This window comes from Pan paniscus, chromosome 21 (assembly GCF_029289425.2).
Source record: "Pan paniscus chromosome 21, NHGRI_mPanPan1-v2.0_pri, whole genome shotgun sequence".
NCBI classification, from domain to species: domain Eukaryota; kingdom Metazoa; phylum Chordata; class Mammalia; order Primates; family Hominidae; genus Pan; species Pan paniscus.
Genome location: NC_073270.2, coordinates 4,825,001 through 4,842,479, shown reverse-complemented (window position 1 = coordinate 4,842,479; position 17,479 = coordinate 4,825,001). Strand labels below are relative to the sequence as shown.

The 17,479-nt window shown below is 50.9% G+C and overlaps 1 protein-coding gene across 10 annotated transcripts in view; it reads right to left on the bottom strand.

Annotated features, from left to right (window-relative positions):
- Positions 1 to 4,488: 4,488 nt before the first annotated feature.
- Positions 4,489 to 17,479, bottom strand: part of MAVS (mitochondrial antiviral signaling protein) — a 28,261-nt gene continuing 15,270 nt past the window's right edge. For 5 of the 10 annotated variants that reach the window (XM_003821318.6, XM_034947159.3, XM_008974793.6 and 2 more), the window contains 2 exons: positions 15,779 to 16,311; positions 4,489 to 14,884 (listed from right to left, as the gene is read on the bottom strand). In XM_003821318.6, the coding sequence (XP_003821366.3) occupies positions 14,420 to 14,884; positions 15,779 to 16,311 (998 nt within the window). In that variant the 3' untranslated portion in view covers positions 4,489 to 14,419. The remainder of the gene's footprint in view (positions 14,885 to 15,778; positions 16,312 to 17,479) is intronic. The other 5 variants (XR_008622267.2, XR_010110996.1, XR_008622268.2 and 2 more) reach the window with 3 other exon arrangements.

The window sequence follows — 17,479 nt, the reverse complement described above, 5'->3', positions numbered from 1 at the left end:
GGAGAATTGCCTGAACCCAGGAGGCGGAGGTTGAAATGAGCCGAGATCGCACCGCTGCACTCCAGCCTGGGTGACAGTGCAAAACTGCATCTCAAAAAAAAAAAAAGTTGGTTTGCACAGAGCTCCAAGAGTGAACAGATGAACAGAACAGAAAAAGCACTTTGCCAGCTCTCCCAGTCCTGCCTGTTTCTATCCATTCCCTAGGCTGAATACATTCCTGTCTGTGTTCCATATGTTTCCCCCCTACAACATTAAAATAAGTTTATTAAGTCTCCCGCCCCATATTTTAATCTAGCTTACATTGTCTTCTGTTACTTGGAACCAAGAGTCTTTTTTTTTTTTTTTTTTGAGACAGAGTCTTGCTCTTTCACCCAAACTGGAGTGCAGTGGCACAATCTCGGCTCAATGCAAGCTCCGCCTCCTGGGTTCATGCCATTCTCCTGCCTCAGCCTCCTGAGTAGCTGGGACTACAGGCACCCGCCACCATGCCCAGCTAATTTTTGTTTGTTTGTTTTTAGTAAAGACAGGGTTTCACCGTGTTAGCCAGGATGGTCTCGATCTCCTGACCTTGTGATCCACCCGCCTCGGCCTCCCAAAGTGCTGAGATTACAGGCGTGAGCCACCGCGCCCAGCTGGAACCAAGAGTCTTAATTAAACAATCATGATGGAGACCAAGCCCACATTTTTCAGGCCATCTAATCCTGGCCTCTCCATGATCCAGTAACCTGAGTTACAGCTTTCCTACCATAAGGACTTAGAGCTAATTTCTTAAAGCCTGTAGTGGAGGCTGAGGCGAGAGGATTGATTGAGACAAGGAGTTCGAGTCCAGCCTAGGCAACATACCAAGACCCAGTCTCTTAAGTAAATTTTAAAAAAAATCAATTTAGTTTCCAAATGAGATCAACATATTAACATATTATATTTGATTGCTTTGCCTTTTTTTTTTTTTTTTTGAGTTGGAGTTTCGCTCTTGTTGCCCAGGCCGAAGTACAATGGCGCAATCTCAGCTCACCACAACTTCCGCCTCCCAGGTTCAAGCGATTCTTCTGCCTCAGCCTCCTGAGTAGCTGAGATTACAGGCATGCACCACCACACCTGGCTAATTTTGTATTTTTATTACAGATGGGTTTCTCCATGTTGGCCAGGCTGATCTTGAACTCCCGACCTCAGGTGATCCGCCTGCCTCAGCCTCCCAAAGTGCTGGGATTACAGGCATGAGCCACCGCACCTGGCCCAGGTTTGATTTCTTTAAAAGAATTCTTCACAGGTGCTATTTACCTTTTTAAATATTATTTTTCTATTTTTGTTTTGTTTTTGAGACGGGGTCTCACCCTGTCACCCAAGCAAGAGTGCAGTGGCGCAGTCACAGCTTACTGCAGCCTCAAACCCCTGGGTTCAAGCAATTCTCCCACTTCAGCCTCCCAAGTACCTGGGGGTACAGGTGTGCACCACCACGCCCAGCTAATTTTTTTTTTTTTTTTTTAGAGACAAGGGTCTCACTATGTTGCCCAGGCTGGTCTCAAACTCCTGGCCTCAAGCGATCCTCCCACCTTGGCCTCCCAAAGTGGTTCCCACTTATAAGTGAAAACATTACAGGTGTGAGCCACCATGTCTCACTATTTACTTTTTATTCATCTCATCAAGAGAAGAGAAATTCATAACATTAACTACAGCCCCTAACGTAATTTTCTAATCAGGTAGTTTCTTCTATGCTTGGTTAATTGGAATGTGTGTGTGTGTGTGTGTGTGTGTGTGTGTGTGTGTGTGACAGAGTCTCACTCTGTCACCCAGGCTGGAGTGCAGTGACACGACCTCAGCTCACCGCAACTTCCTCCTCCCGGGTTCAAGCGATTCTCCTGCCCCAGCTTCCCGAGTAGCTGGGATTACGGCTGTGCACCACGACACCCAGCTACTTTTCTTTTGTATTTTTAGTAGAGATGGGGTTTCGACATGTTGGCCAGTCTAGTCTCGAAATCCTGACCTCAAGTGATCCGCCTGCCTGGCCTCCCAAAGTGCTGGGATTATAGGTGTGAGCCACCGCACCCAGCCTAACTGGAATATTTCTATAAAGAATCTTCCCTCATCAACTCTTTGTTATCCTGAAGTACCTCAACCTCAGCCTTCAGAGGAGCTGGAACTACTCAAATAGAAAAGGCAGGATCAATTCTTTCCCTTTACTGACCAGTTTTCAGAATGAGTTGGTTTCCTGGGGCATCCTCTAGAGGTCAACAATGAATTCTTTTTAGTATTATCATGAACTGGTGGATTTTTTTTTTGAGACGGTCTCACTCTGTCGCCCAGGCTGGAGTGCAGTGGTGTGATCTCGGCTCACTGCAACCTCCGCCTTCTGGGTTCAAGCGATTCTCCTGCCTCAGCCTCCTGAGTAACTGGGACTACAGGCACACGCCACCACGCCCAGCTAATTTTTTCTATTTTAGTAGAGAGGAGGTTTCACCATGTTGCCCAGGGTGGTCTCGAACTCCTGAGCTCATAGAATCCACCCGCTTTGGCTTCTCAAAGTGCTGGGATTACAGGCGTGCGCCACCATGCCTGGTGGTTTTTTGTTTTTTTTTTTTTTTTTTTTTTGAGACGGAGTCTCACACTGTTGCCGGGGCTGGTGTGCACTGACTGGCGTGATCTCGGCTCGCCACAACCTCCACCTCCCGGGTTCAAGCGATTCTCCTTCCTCAGCCTCCTGAGTAGCTGGGACTACAGGCGCTTGCCACCAAGTCCAGCTTATTTTTGGTTTTTTTTTTTTTTTTTTTTTTTTTTTTTTTTTGAGACAGAGTCTTTGTCTCCCAGGCTGGGTGCAGTGACGCGATGTTGTCTCACTGCAAGCTCCACCTCCCAGGTTCACGCCATTCTCCTCCCTCAGCCTCCCGAGTAGCTGGGACTACAGGCTACCTGCCACCATGCCTGGCTAATTTTTTTTTTTTTTTTTTTTTTTTTTTTTTTAGTAGAGTCGGGGTTTCACCGTGTTAGCCAGGATGGTCTCAATCTCCTGACCTGGTGATCCGCCCACCTCAGCCTCCTAAAGTGCTGGGATTACAGGCATGAGTCACCGCACCCGGACTGTATTTCTTTTTTTTTTTTTTTAGTAGAGACGGGGTTTCACTATGTTGGCCAGGCTGGTCTCAAACTCCTGACCTCGTGATCCGCCTGCCTTGGCCTCCCAAAGCACTGGGATTACAGGCGTGAGCCACTGCGCCCGGCCAACTCATGGATTTTAAAAGCCTATTTGATGAGTTTCAGTCCACTGGAGTCAGGTCTTTTTTTTTTTTTTGGAAGTGGTGTGATCGTGGCTCACTGCAACCTCTGCCTCCCAGGTTCAAGCAATTCTCCTGCCTCAGCCTCCCAAGTAGCTGGGACTACAGGCGCGTACCACCATGCCCAGCTAATTTTTTTGTAGTTTTAGTAGAGAGGGGTTTCCCCGTGTTGGCCAGGATGGTCTCGATCTCCTGACATAATCCGCCCGCCCCGGCCTCCCAAAGTGCTGGGATTACAGGCATGAGCCACCGCCCAGCCCAAAGATTCTATATTATATATATAGTTTTCCACTTTTTTTTTCCTCTTAGCAAAACATCATGGAGTTCACTCCATAGCAGTATATAGATACTCATTTCTATTCACAGCTGCATAGCACTCCAATGTAGATATACCTTGGTTTATTGCCAATGTTCTGTAGATGGACATTGTCTGAGTTATTTCCAGGCTTTTGCTATTTACAAAGTGTGCTATAATGACTAGCCTTGGACATATATCTTTATTTTTGCCAATGTTATCTTTGGCTTAGACTACTAGAAATGGAATTGCTGGGTCAAAAAACACATGCATATGTCATTTTGTGGGACAGAATCACATTCCCCTCCTGAAGAGGCAGCTGCTATAATGGTGCTTCCAGTGGTTCCTACTTCTGGGTAAATTGCCCCTTGACTGCAGTTTACAGAAGTGATGGGACTGGATGCAGAGGCTCATGCCTGTAATCCTAGCACTTTGGGAGGCTGAGCCAGGAGGATCACTTGAGCCCAGCAGTCTGAGACTAACACAGGCAACACAGTGAGACCGCATCTCTACTAAAAATCATGAAAGTTAGCCAGGCATGGTAGCGTGTGCCTCTGGTCCCAGCAACTCAGGAGGCTGAGGTGGGAGGATTGCTTGAGCCCAGGAGTTTGAGGCTGCAGTGAGCCATTCTACTCCACTCTACTCCAACCTGGGCGATAGAGCATGCCCTTGTCTTAAAAAAAAAAAAAAAAAATGCTGGGATGTCACTTTCAAGATTAAGTACCAAAGGACTGTGACTTCTGTTTTGCTCTCATACATTCTCTGTCTGAGAGCTGGGAGCTTGTCTTTAAGTAGAAACCCACCCATCCCCAGGGAGAAGGCAGGAGGGAAAAGGAGGAGAGGTCACAGACAAGCCCCCTGACTCTGTTGATCTTCACTGCAGTAGCTTCTCATTACAAGCAGGCATCTGGCCATTGTAGACCATTATAACTGTAGTTCTAGAAGTAATAATAGCAGATTTATTGTACAGAAGTGTCCACGGGCTCACAATTCTAAGGACATCATCATGACAGCAAGTAGGAAAAAAAATTAAAGTAATTCTTTCACCAATTACCAGTTTATCTCTTCTCCAATTCCTTTGGATACGCCTCCTGCAAGAAGCTGATTTCCAGCTGTATGTGATAATGAAAGGGTTTTTCTTTCTTATGTTAAATACAAGCGAAGTGATTAACTGGAAGACAGCGTCTGATTGCGAGGAAATCAGTGATTCAGATGGTGTGGAAATGGCACCTGGGGATGGGGGAGGCAGGACGGAGATGGAGGAAGCTGGTGCAGCCTAGCCTGCCTTGTGCCAAGGACACCCAAGGGCGGAGGGACTGAGCTCTGGGGGAGGACAGATTTGACATAACTGGTCCAGCCTCACAGTTTACAGGTCCTGGAGGGTGAGGAAAGTGGGAGCTGGCTGCGGATGCAGGACAAGAACCCAGGGCTTCCCTTCATTTTGCCTGCCCTGCCACTTCCTCCCCCAACTTCCACCCTTCCTACCCCTCCACCTCCCTTGTGCCTTTCACTGCCTTTTACAGCATTTACATTACACTTCAGTAAAAAGTTGTGCTTTTGGTTTTTGGTTTTTGTTTTTTTTTTTTAAATAAAAACAGCACTGAAGAAGTAGAAGGAAGATATTCGGGGTTTTTATTTTTATTTTTTGAGTCTGGGTCTCGCTCTGTCATCCAGCCTGGAGTACAGTGGTGAGATCATAGCTTACTGTAGCCTCAACCTCCCGGGCTCAAAGACCCTCACACCTCAGCCTTCCAAGTAGTTGGGACTACAGGCACATATCATCATGCCTGGCTAAATTAACTATTTTATTTTAAGAGATGTGGTCTAGCTATGTTACCCAGGCTGGTCTCGAACTCCTGGCTTCTAGCAATCCTCCCACCTCAGTCTCCTGAATCACTGGGATTACAGGCTGAGGCCATCATGCCCAGCTCTAGGTTTTTAAAATGTAGGCAAGGAGGTCAGCATTTACACAAAAGCAGGGTTTGATTTTAGGAAGCTTAATAAAGAGAGGGGTCTAATCAAGGTTTCCTGTAGGATCTGGGCTTTAAGTTAGGCCTTAAAGAATGAAGAATGTTTGTGGGTGTAGTAAGCAATGACTTGGAGCAGAGCCCTCTAGCCATTGGGCTCACCCTCACAGGCAGGCACCACTGACCCTAGGGGGGTGTAGGCAGCTGGAGGAAGTATGTGTGTCCCCCATTCCAGCGATGGTGGCCCCTCTCAGAGTCAATACCCTTCCTTTCAAGAGACTGAACATACAACTGGACAATGGCCAGGCCACATATGACAATAGACTCTGGCCAGAAACCCATAACCAGCCTGGGAAGCCAAGGAAGCCAAACCACAGCCTCAGCAGCAATCGGACCCAGAACAGTCTGAACTTAGTGGCTGCCAGCTTCTTCCCAATCCCCAGCCACCACACCCCCTCTTCCAACTCCAGACCAACCAGAGAAAGCCAAATATACCCCCCCAACCAACCAAAGATGCCCCTCCAGTTAGTCCGCTCCGTCCCCATGCCAACAATCTCCAATCACAGCACACCCAGAGCCTTCCCTTTTTTTCCACTATAACATTTCCCAGTCCCTGCCTGCCTTTGACCCCTGCCAAATACAAGCAATCATGGCTGACTCCTTTGCAAACTTTGACCAAATGGCCTCTCTGCTCTTGTTTAGGTGGTTTTTATTTCCACATCTCCAACAGGGAGTCTGGAAACAAACTGACAATACTCGCGAAATCAACACCCAGATGAGGAGGTAGACCAGCACTCCAGGATGCCCCTCCCCAGTATCCCTCCCCTGTTAACCGTTCCCCTGGCTTCTAACACCATGGATCAGTTTTGCTTATTTCTGTACTTTTTGTAGGAAGAGAATCATACAATGAATTCTCTCTTGATGGTGAGGACTCTGACCTCTTTTGCTTGACCTCATGTCTGTGAAATTTATCCATGTTGCTGTGCATAGCGATATTTTCATTCATATTCGTTGCTGTGCAGTAGTATTCGACCCTGTGACTTCACTGCAACTTCAACAGTGGATGGACATTTGGGTTGGTGGATGAACATTTGGGTTGTTTCAAGTTTGGGGCTACAGTCAGCGTGGTGGTTAGAAACATTCTTGCCAATGTCTCGGTGGACATAGCTTTCTGTGGTGTACATACCCAGGAGTGGAACTGCTGGATCACAGTTTATATGTATGTTCGGCTTTTGGTAGATACTGCCAGTTTTCCAACAGGGTCACACCAGCTTGGTCCATTCAGGCTACAATGAAACACCTTAGCCTGGGTAATTTGTAAACAACAAAAAATTATTTCTCACAGTTCTAGAGGCTGGGAAGTCCAAGATCAAGGTGCCAGCAGATCCAGTGTCCAGGGCGGGCTCTCTGCTTCAGAGATATGGTGCCTTCTCACTGCATCCACACACGGTAGAAGGGACAGAAGGGCTCCCTCAAGCCTGTTTTATAAGGTGCTAACCCCATTCATAATCTCCACCCTCATGACCTAACCACCTCCCACAGGCCCCACTCTTTATTTTATTATTTTTTTGAGATGGAGTCTCACTCTGTCACCCAGGCTGGAGTGCAGTGGCACGATCTCGGCTCACTGAAATCTCCACCTACTGGGTTCAAGCTATTCTCCTGTCTCAGCCTCCCGAGTAGCTGGGATTACAGATGTACGCCATCACACCTGGCTAATTTTTGTATTTTTAGTACAGATGGGGTTTCACCATGTTGGCCAGGCTGATCTCAGACTCCTGGCTTCAAGTGATCTGCCCCCTGCCAGCATCCCAAAGTGCTGGGATTACAGTCATGAGCCACCATACCCAGCCCCAAAGGCCCCACCTCTTAATGCCATTGCTTTGGGGGTTAGGTTTCAACATATGAATTCAAAGGGTACACCTACATTCACAACACAGCACTGACTTAGATTCCCTGCAAAACCCATGAGAGTTTCATTTCCTCCATATTTTCATCAGCATTTCATCTTGTCAGATTTACTCTCTATAGGTTCTAAGTATTATTCCCCCTCTGCTGATTTACTTATTATAAACAGTACATAACTGATCAGATAAACACTTGTCCCTTTGCCACCCCTAATGCCTGCCCCCACTTCATGTTCCAGGAACACTCCATTAAACCACCCCCTACTGTACTGGTGGGTGGTGGGAGGGGGCTCATCGGGTGGGGTCTTTGCTGTATTATTCTGTGTCACTGAGGCCTATCCCAGTGTTCTGCACACGCAGGTGCAAATATCTGTTGTATGATTACATAAAAGAATGATGTGAAAGCCTATTTGTCTGTACCACAATCATGAACATCCCAAACCACTTGAAGGCACTCATAGTGTCTTAATCATCTTAGGCCTTCGATCTGGCATAGGGAACTCCTTTAATAAACAATGTCTGCTAAACCAAATGGCTTCCTGAGGCCTGGCATTTTAGGCTGTGTCCCCTGCCCCACCTCACCCCAGCCTGGGGCATTGAGCCTGGCTGGGCACACACGTGATAGTTGTAATCATATTGTCATAACATCCCTGAGACTACATTAATTACATACTGAGTGTTATAGTACTATTATAGCAGGTGGCAGATGTTGGCATACTGGGCAGAGATGTGTTGGTGTGAAAATCTCTATGTACTTTAGAGACAGGGTCTCCCTCTGTTGCCCAGGCTGAAGTGCAGTGGTGCCATCATAGCTCACTGTAACTTCAAACTCCTGTGCTCAAGTGATCCTCCCACCTCAGCCTCCTGAGTAGCTGGAACTTGAGGCACGTACCACCACACCCAGCTAATTTTTAAATTTTTTTTAGAGATAGGGTCTAGCTGTTACCTACACTGGTTTTGAACTCCTGGCCTCAAGCAGTCCTTCTGCCTTGGTCTCCCAAAGTGCTGGGATTATAGGTATGATCCACCACACCTCCAGCCAAAATCTCACTTTAAGTGGGGTCCCTAACTCCAGACATGTGATAAGCTGTGGTTCACAGGCATAAAGAGCATCCAGCCTGGGGCCCCGGGGTCAGAGTTTTCCCTCGCATTGTCCCCTGGGTCCTTCATCCCTCCTAATCTTGCAAACCAGCTGTCAATTGGGTTGAGATGGTATCTCTTTCATAGGGTCATTGTGAGGATTAAATGACTTAATATATGTAAAGCACTTAGCTTAATGCCTGGCAGACAGTAAGGTATGGAGTAAGTTGTAACCCTTATTATTATTGCTGTTGCTGTTAGCAACAGAGTGAGGAATGCTAGGAGTGACCATGCCCAGCACCGAATGAGGCCTTCATAGCCTTGGGCTAAAGGAAAAAGAGCAGAAAGGTGAACACAGGGGAAGGCCTCAATTTCAACACAGATGCATTAGACCAAGGACTCTGAACTCACTTTCCCTGGAGGTGGGGGTGCTATCAGCTGCTTAATGGAGCACCATGGAAAATGTGGGACTCAAGGCCTGAAGGACTCCATTCCTAAGAGATGGGAGCAGGAGACATGCTACGGAGTTTGAATCTTGCCTAGCACAGCGATTTCTGCCTGCTGGAAGGGCTCTGTCAGGGCCTAGTGGAAGCCCCTGCCTCAGTGGGGCAAACTGCCACTGGACACACCCATCATTCATCATCACCTCGCTGGGACAGTAGTAGCAGCCAGGCACCTCCAAAGAGCTTGACAACAGAGGAACCCACTTCGGCCCCTCCTCTGAAGACAGGATCCAGCGCTACTCCAGCTCTGAACTGGTTCAAGGTGAGAGACGTCATCCACAGAGGCCACAAAACCAACAGGTGGATGCCTCATTGTTACTTCATGCTGTCTGGAAGCAAAGAGAGGGCCTTAGGCACAAAATCCTCCAGACCCGCATCTGCCCCTTGGCTTTCTCAACCCTTCACTCTCCAACTTCTATAAAGAACCTGTACAGTGGCCAGGCACCGTGGTTCACACCTGTAATCCCAGCATTTTGGGAGGCCAAGGAGGGCGGATCACTTGAGGTCAGGAGTTCGAGACCAGCCTGGCCAACATGGTGAAACCCCATCTCTAACAAAAATACGAAAATTAGCCAGGTGTGGTGGCGGGCATCTGTAATCCCAGCTACTTGAGAGGCTGAAGCAGGAGAATCACTTGAACCTGGGAGGCGGAGGTTGCAGTGAGCCGAAGTTGCGCCACTGCACTCCAGCCTGGGCAACAGAGCAACACTCTGTCTCAAAAAAAGAAAAGAAAAGAAAAGAAAAGAACCTCTGCAGAATGAGGGGAAGCAGGGAAGCAGGCAGGGGTGAACAAGATGGCCATGAATTGATAATTACTGAAGTTGGGTGATGGGCTCATGGGGATTTGTTATTCTACTCTCTCTACTTTTTTGTGTTTGAAAGTTCATAATAAATAATGTTGCTCAAAGGAAGCTATTAATAGTTTGAGGCCAGGCAGGGTAAAGAGCATCTCCTAGATTTTTTTTTTTTTTTTTAGAGATAGGGTCTTGCTTTGTTGCCCAGGCTTGTCTCAAACTCCTGGCTTCAAGGGATCCTCCCACCTCGGCTTCCCAAAATGCTGGGATTACAGGCACAAGCCACCACATCCAACCTCCCTCATATTTGACTAAGAAGTCTCATAAATCTGAGAACACCTAGCAAGGAATTAAGGCGAGGGTGTGGCACTGTGCTGGCTTCAGTCTATCACCAGGCAGAGTCCACGCATTCTTCCCAGGGAGAAAGAAGCAGTGACAGCTCTTGGGCTTTGAGGGAAATGATTCAGCGGGAGAAAGAAGGTGGAGAGGGGCTAATATGCAGACACCATTGCTGCAGGTGGCTCTGCCCCTAAGCACTGAGGAGGGCACTGGTCCCTCTGGCCCCACCCAGCCTTCACCCCAAGGTGAAGTACGCTTTCTCAGGCCCCCAAGGATGGCTGGCCAGGTCCCCCACTGGGAGTGGAGGTCTCACTCCCTTCCTTGGGTTCTGACCTCCACATTATCTGGCTGTGAGGGTGACCTGCCTGGCTTTCCCCACCAAGTGCAGCTCCCCGCAGCTGAAAGCCACACTCTCAACACAGGACTCCTGAGATCTGACACTGGCCAATTCACACCCTGCTTGAAGCTGGCATTTGAGAGGCCTTCAGGTTGACAACAGCAGCAACAAGTTTGCTGTTCAAAGTAGGCCAAGTCACGGCTTTGGGTGGCATCATTTGAAAAGTGCTGGGGTCAGCCAGGTGCAGTGGCTCACTCCTGTATCCCAGCACTTTGGGAAGCCAAAGCAGGTGGAGCACTTGAGGTCAGGAGTTCAAGAACAGCCTGGCCAACATGGAGAAACCCCGTCTCTACTAAAAATACGGAAATTAGTCGGATGTGGTGGCAGGCCTCTGTAATCCCAGCTACTTGGGAGGCTGAGGCAGGAGAATTGCTTGAACCCGGGAGGCGGAGGTTGCAGTGAGCTGAGATCATGCCACTACACTCCATCCTGGGCAACGGAGTAAGACTGTCTCAAAAAAAGAAAAAGGAAAAAAAAAGTGGTGGGGGTTGGGTGCAGTGTCTCACATCTGTAATCCCAGCACTTTGGGAGGCTAAGGCAAGATCTCATGAGGCCAACCTGGGCAACATAACAGCATGACCTCATCTCTATAAAAAATTTAATTTGGCTGGGCGCGGTGGCTCACGCCTGTAATCCCAGCACTTTGGGAGGCCGAGGCAGGCGGATCACAAGGTCAGGAGATCGAGACCATCCTGGCTAACACAGTGAAACCCCGTCTCTACTAAAAGTGCAAAAAAATTAGCCAGGCGTGGTGGCAGGCGCCTGTAGTCCCAGCTACTCTGGAGGCTGAGGCGGGAGAATGGCCTGAACCCAGGAGGTGGAGGTCGCAGTGAGCTGAGATCGCGCCACTGCACTCCAGCCTGGGTGACAGAGCAAGACTCCATCTCAAAAAAAAAAAAGAAAAAAAATTTAATTAGCTAGGCATGGTGACAGGTACCTGAAGTCCTAGTTACTCAGAAGGCTGAGGCAGGAGGATCGCTTAAGCCCGGGAGTTTAAGGAGACAGTGAGTTATGATTGTACCACTTCGCTCCAGGCTGGGTGATTCTCTAAGAAAAAGAAAAAAGAAAAAGATGGGAGGATGGGAGGCGGGGCTAGGGGACTGGGAAGGTCCCTCAACCCTTTCTACATACCTCACCCAGGGTATCTCCCATCATGGCTGGTTACTGTGCTAAAATTATTATTATTTTTTTTTTTTGAGACAGAGTATCACTCTGTCGGGCTCAAGTGATCTTCCCACCTCAGCCTCCCATGTAGCTGGGACTATAGATGGGTGCCACCATGCCCAGTTACTTTTTGTATGTTTTACCTAGGCTTGTAGTGTGCTAAAATTCTACCACTTGGGCAACAGTCTTTGGGGCTACATACTGCCTTTTTTTTTTTTTTTTTTTTTTTTGAAACAGAGTACCACTCTGTCGCCCAGGCTGGAGCGCAGTGGCACAATCTCGGCTCACTGCAACCTCCGCATCCTGGGTTCATGGAATTCTCGTGCCTCAGCCTCCTGAATAGCTGGGATTACAGACGTCTGCCACTACACCTGGCTAATTTTCTTATTTTTATAGAGACGGGGTTTCACCCTGTTGGCCAGGCTGGTCTTGAACTCCAGACCTCAGGCGATCTGCCCACCTTGGCCTCCCAAAGTGCTGGGATTACAGGCGTGAGCCACTGCGCTCGGCCCATGTTGCCTTTTTGAGATACTTTTTTCAAAGCTACCCTGGGACGGTAATACAATAAAACTAGTACCTGTGCATAAATTGTTAACTGACCTGCCCAGCATGGGTACCTAACTGGGGTTTAGGGTAGGGGGACAGAGGGCTTTTTAAGATTGGTGGTGAGGGATGGGGATTGATACAGACAGCTCGGGTAGGGTCCACTTCTGGTTCCAGGGTGCAGGTTGCTGGACTTGGAGCATGGGATGAAGAGATGTTCAGAGATAGAGATCATTAGGTTGCTGAACTCCCCTAGGGCAGTGGAGTGAAAAAGCTGTAGCAGCCAAGGCAGGGTGTAGATCCCTGGAGGCTGACGGCTTGGGGTGGGGCCACAGTGAGCCCAATCCCTGATGGCTCTAGTTCTTGTCCCTTGCAGAGCTCAGAAATGGAGGTGGCTCCTGTGCCTTGTCCAGCAATGGCTCCCTGAAAAGAACCCATAAGGATACCCCTAATCCACCCCAATGTGTTTCTGGTGTTATTGTAAATAATCTCCCCAACAGTGGGTGAGCTTGGGGTGGGGGAACCTGGCTGCTGGGAGTGGAAACGCCCTAGAGCCTCCATCCTGTACAGCTGCCCAGTGGACACACCTCTCTCCCCAGCAATTTCTCAAGGCACAAGATAAAGTAAGGGGCAAATACAAAGATAAAGCTGTGAGGCAGGAGGGTCTGAGTCTGCCTCTAAAGGAGTAGCCAAGACTCCTGTTTCTCTGCATTTTTCTTTTTCTTGAGACAGGGTCTCGCTCTCTCACCCAGGTTGGAGTGCAGTGGCACGATCCTAGCTCACTGCAGCTTCAAGCTTCTGGGCTCAAGTGATCCTCCCACCTCAGCCTCCCAAGTAGCTAAGACGACAGGTGCACCACCACGCCTGGCTAATTTTTTAAACTTTTTTGTAGAGATGGGGTCCCTGTTGCCCACCACGCCTGGACCCTCAACGCTTAATAGTGATAATAACATATATCCAACCCTTGGTAAATGCCAGGACTCATCCTAAGACCTACATCGATAAACTCCTTTAATCTTCACAACACTGGGAAATATATATATATACTTATCCTCCTTTTACAGGTGAGAAAACTAAGGGACAGACAGATAAATCCCTTGCCCAAGGTCACAGAGCTGGTGAGAGGCAGGTTGGGATGCAGGCCTAGGCTGCCTGTGCTGCAGAGCTGCACCCTTGGCCACTGTGCACTCTGCCTCTCATGCCCTCAGCTCTACCAGGTTGGGCAGGAGAGAGATGGGAGAAGCAGTGGCCACTTGCTCTGGGCCAGGCACTTGGCAAACACCTGTAGGTTCAATCTCAGAAGAACCCAGTGAAGAATGAGCCAGATACTCACTGTCCACGTGGAGAAGCAAGACCAGAAGTCTGACATCTGCCAAAGCCACACAGCCCTGGAAGTGAGGGAGCTGAAATCCAAACCTCTGCCTGAGCTCTGCCCACCAGGTGTCTCCTCCCCAGCCCATGTAGGGAGCTGAAGAGAATGGAGACCAGAGGGGAGGGAAAGAGGAGGCTGGAGAGGAGCTCCAGAGGTCTTCCTCAGGCCTGACAGCTGCCCCTGGCTTCCCTGAGGTCCACAGGAACCTCCAGACTTTCCCAGGATTGCCCAGCAGGGGAGGGGGCCCAGTGGGGCAGGAACTCAAGGCAGTTGGGCTCCTGGAGAGCAGCCACCCTGCCGCTCCTGCCTGCCTCAATGCAACGGTCTCAGGCTGGGCTGCCAGGATGGGAGGCAGGTCTTGTGGAGTCGCCCACACACCACACACCTGCCCTGAGGCCTTCAGGGACCAATGCAACAGGAGAAGCATTCCCAAGCACCGCGTGCTGCAGTGGTCCCTCCTGCTCCACCTGGGCCAACAGGGCTGAGGCCTGGAGGAGGAAGCTCCTCTGGAGGATAACCTGGATTGCCAGTGGGGAAGGTCTGGAGCACTGGGGGCAGCCCAGGACCCAGAAAGCCAAGGACGGGGACCCACACAAGGCACAGTGGGGACAGAGATGCTGCTCTCAGGACTTGGTTCAGCCAAGGCATGTCCTGCTGCCAGGCCTGCAGTCCCTTAATTCCCCTCTGACCCAGCCTCCACCATCCCCAAGAAAGGGACAAGGGGCTTCGGAGAGGGGCCAGGTGTACTGCAGGAACGGAACAGATGGGTGGTGGGAAGGGCCCAGGGCTTCACTAGTGCAGACGCCGCCGGTACAGCACCACCAGGAGTGTGACTACCAGCACCCCTGTCACAGCCACCTGGAGCCACAGAGCCCCAGGTGAGGGCCTGTGGCATGGCACCTCCCTCTCCTGGAACTTCCGGTCGGTTTGTGGCCTGGGGCCACCATCCGGGTCCGCAGGTGGCCCAGGGTTGCCCTCCAGGAGCTGGATGCTGGGGTTCTCAGCCACGTGGATCCCAAAGGTGCCCTCGGACTTGTACTCATTCTCCTCTGGGCCATGGCAGGGCCCCATGCCCAAGGAGGTGCTGGCACTGATGGCAAGATCCTCGAAGCAGCCCGAGAACGGGCTGTCTACCTGGGATGCCAGCACGCCAGGCTTACTCAGCTCCGACCCAAGGCCCCTATTCTCAGAGCTGCTGTCTAGCCAGGCTGAGCTGCCTCCAGTGGCGCCGACGGGTGTTGGAGCTGCTGGGGTCTCCTGGGAAAGAAAGGAGAGCACTGGAAGGGACTGGGGTTGGCAGGGAGACGAACCTGGTAGGGTGGTCCCATTCCCAGGCCAGGGCATGAACTAACACTCCAACCCCTCAATTCCCAATCTATAATGCCCCTAGGCCACCTTTTCTTGGAGCAGTGGGGGTAGAGGGGACCAAGGATCTGCACCAATGGTGGCCTCCTCCAGGGCAGCCTTTCCCTACTCCCCGGCCTGCCTGTGAGCTCATGCCCACCTGGAAGCCCTTGGTAGGGCGGGGCTCCATCCTGCACTGACATCCTGCCTGGGCCTGAGAACTAGAGAGCAGCCACAGGGTCAGAGGCCTGGCCATGTGCCCAAAGGGCCCTATGGACTTGGCTCTTCCCGGCAGACAGCCGCAGCTAGGGTTAGATGTGAGGCTTGGAGCAGGCAACAATGGGGGGCTGCTGGGTCCGAGTGGCTGCTCCAGGTGGGACTGCGTTCTGTAAAGCCTGGCCATGGAGGGACACACCAGGCATCCTGGTGAAGAGCAAGGCAAGAGGCAGATGGGCCACTGTGCTGTCCCCGTCACTGCTTCCTTATGTGCAAAACGGCACCGCTCGGCTTCACTAGGAACTACGAGCCCTAAATGAACTTATACACCTGACCAGTGGGTGCCCCCTGTGGCTGACCCTCCTGAGGTGTCCAGACTTAGAAGCTCAATGACTGTTCCTCCTGGAGAACATGGTGTGGGGCCTGCATGAGGCTGGTTCTCAACTGTCTGTATGCCCTCAAGGAGAGGCCACAGAGCAGCACAGGCTGGACACAGAATGCAGACTGGGAAGGGGCCAAGGCCAGGGCCAGGTGGGCAAGCTCTCCCGGGGGAAGGGGCCAGGATCCCTGCCAGGAAGGGCGAGGACTCACCTCATTTCTGCTGCTCCCGTCAGTGGGGACTGTGCTGGCAGACACCTTGGTGAGCACCATGCTAGTAGGCACTTTGGATGGCACCATGCCAGCACGGGTTGAGTTGATGGGCAATTTGGATGGTGCTGGATTGGTGAGCACATTAGAAGGCACTGCACCAGGGGGCTTTGAGCTAGTTGGCAACTTGGAGGGCACTGTGCTGACAGATGCTGGGTTGGCAGGCACTTTCAGGGCCACTGTGTTCACAGGCATCAAGGTGGTAGGCACTTTGGAGGGCAGAGAGTTGGCAGGTGCCTCTGCCCCACTGGAGCAGATGATAGGCTCGGCCTGGTCACTCTCTGCACCCTGTTTACCCTCTGCAGCCCCTGCAGAGGCCAAGCCAGGGGATGAGGAGGAGAAGGAGGTGCCAGTAGATACAACTGACACTGTGGGTCCAGGCAAGCGGCTTGCCCTGGGGGTGGAACGGGCCAGGGGCTGGAAGGAGACAGATGGAGACACAGGCCCACGGGATGGTGTGAGGCTGGAGGTCGCACCTGCCGGTGGAAAAACACAAGTGGAAACACAGACCCAAAGACCATTACCTTGAGGCCTGGAGAAGGGTCCCTCTGGCCCAGATCTCATGGTCCCTACTGTGTCTAGGCCTCCAAATCTCCTGCCCTTGGAGGAGATGCCACAGTCCCTTTGGTCACTGCTTCCTGGCCTGAAAGCCCAACAGCTGCCCTCAGTCCTTGACCTTTAGCCCCAGGTCTGTCCTGGCACACAGTGAAATGGTACCTAGGAGCTTGAAGATCATTATTAATTATTCTCTCCGCTTTTTCCTCTCCCACCTGGGAAACCTCTCCTCTCCTGTGTCTACCTTTTCTACTTTGACCTTAGCCTCATGCAATCCTGGACACTTCCCCCACTGCTGTCCCTCTCCTACCACCATGAGTGGGAGCAGCCATGGATCAGGGCGAGGGGTGGCAGGATGGCTCATGCAGAACAGCTCACACCAGCCGAGAGGCCTGGCCATCCCGGAGGCTTGGGAAGAGAGGGGACAAGGACAAAGCCACCCCTGGGAGGCTGCCTGACCTGGGTCGGGGAAGCAGGGGATAGCAGGTGGTGATGGTCTGTAAAGGCAGTTGCAGCAGGACTCTCCACGGAACTCGGAATGCACATGCCAAGCCCCACAGCTGGCAAAAGTCAGGGTGATTCTGATGTACAGCTCCCCCACCACAATCTAATACCACAGAGTCTCATGGGACCTGTGTCTACAAACGTACTGAAACCTAAGCGCCCTCTGCCTCTGTGGTCTACAGCAACTCCTGAAAGGCATCCCGTGGCCAGGTGACACTGCAAAGCAGACAGGTGCTTGGAGCAGTTTGGGGATGACAAAAGTACTAAGATGACGTCTCCCAGCCTCTAACTGCTCATGTGTCTTGTGGCTGTCCCAGGGCACTGAGGGCTGACTGGGCACCAGCGTCATGTGGAATAGTTTGGGAAGCAGGAAAGAGACATGCTGGCCTGAGAGGTCCAGATGGACAACTATATATTTCTGAGGGGGAGCACTGACACCTGGAGTTGAGTCCAGGCCACTGGATGATGAAGACCTTACTTCCTCTGGGGACTGAGAAGTTTTCATGATTCACTGGGAACTGGAGATCTCTGCGGTAAGACAGTGCCTAAAGGTTCCCCTGCCAACAGCTGATGCAGCCCTTCACT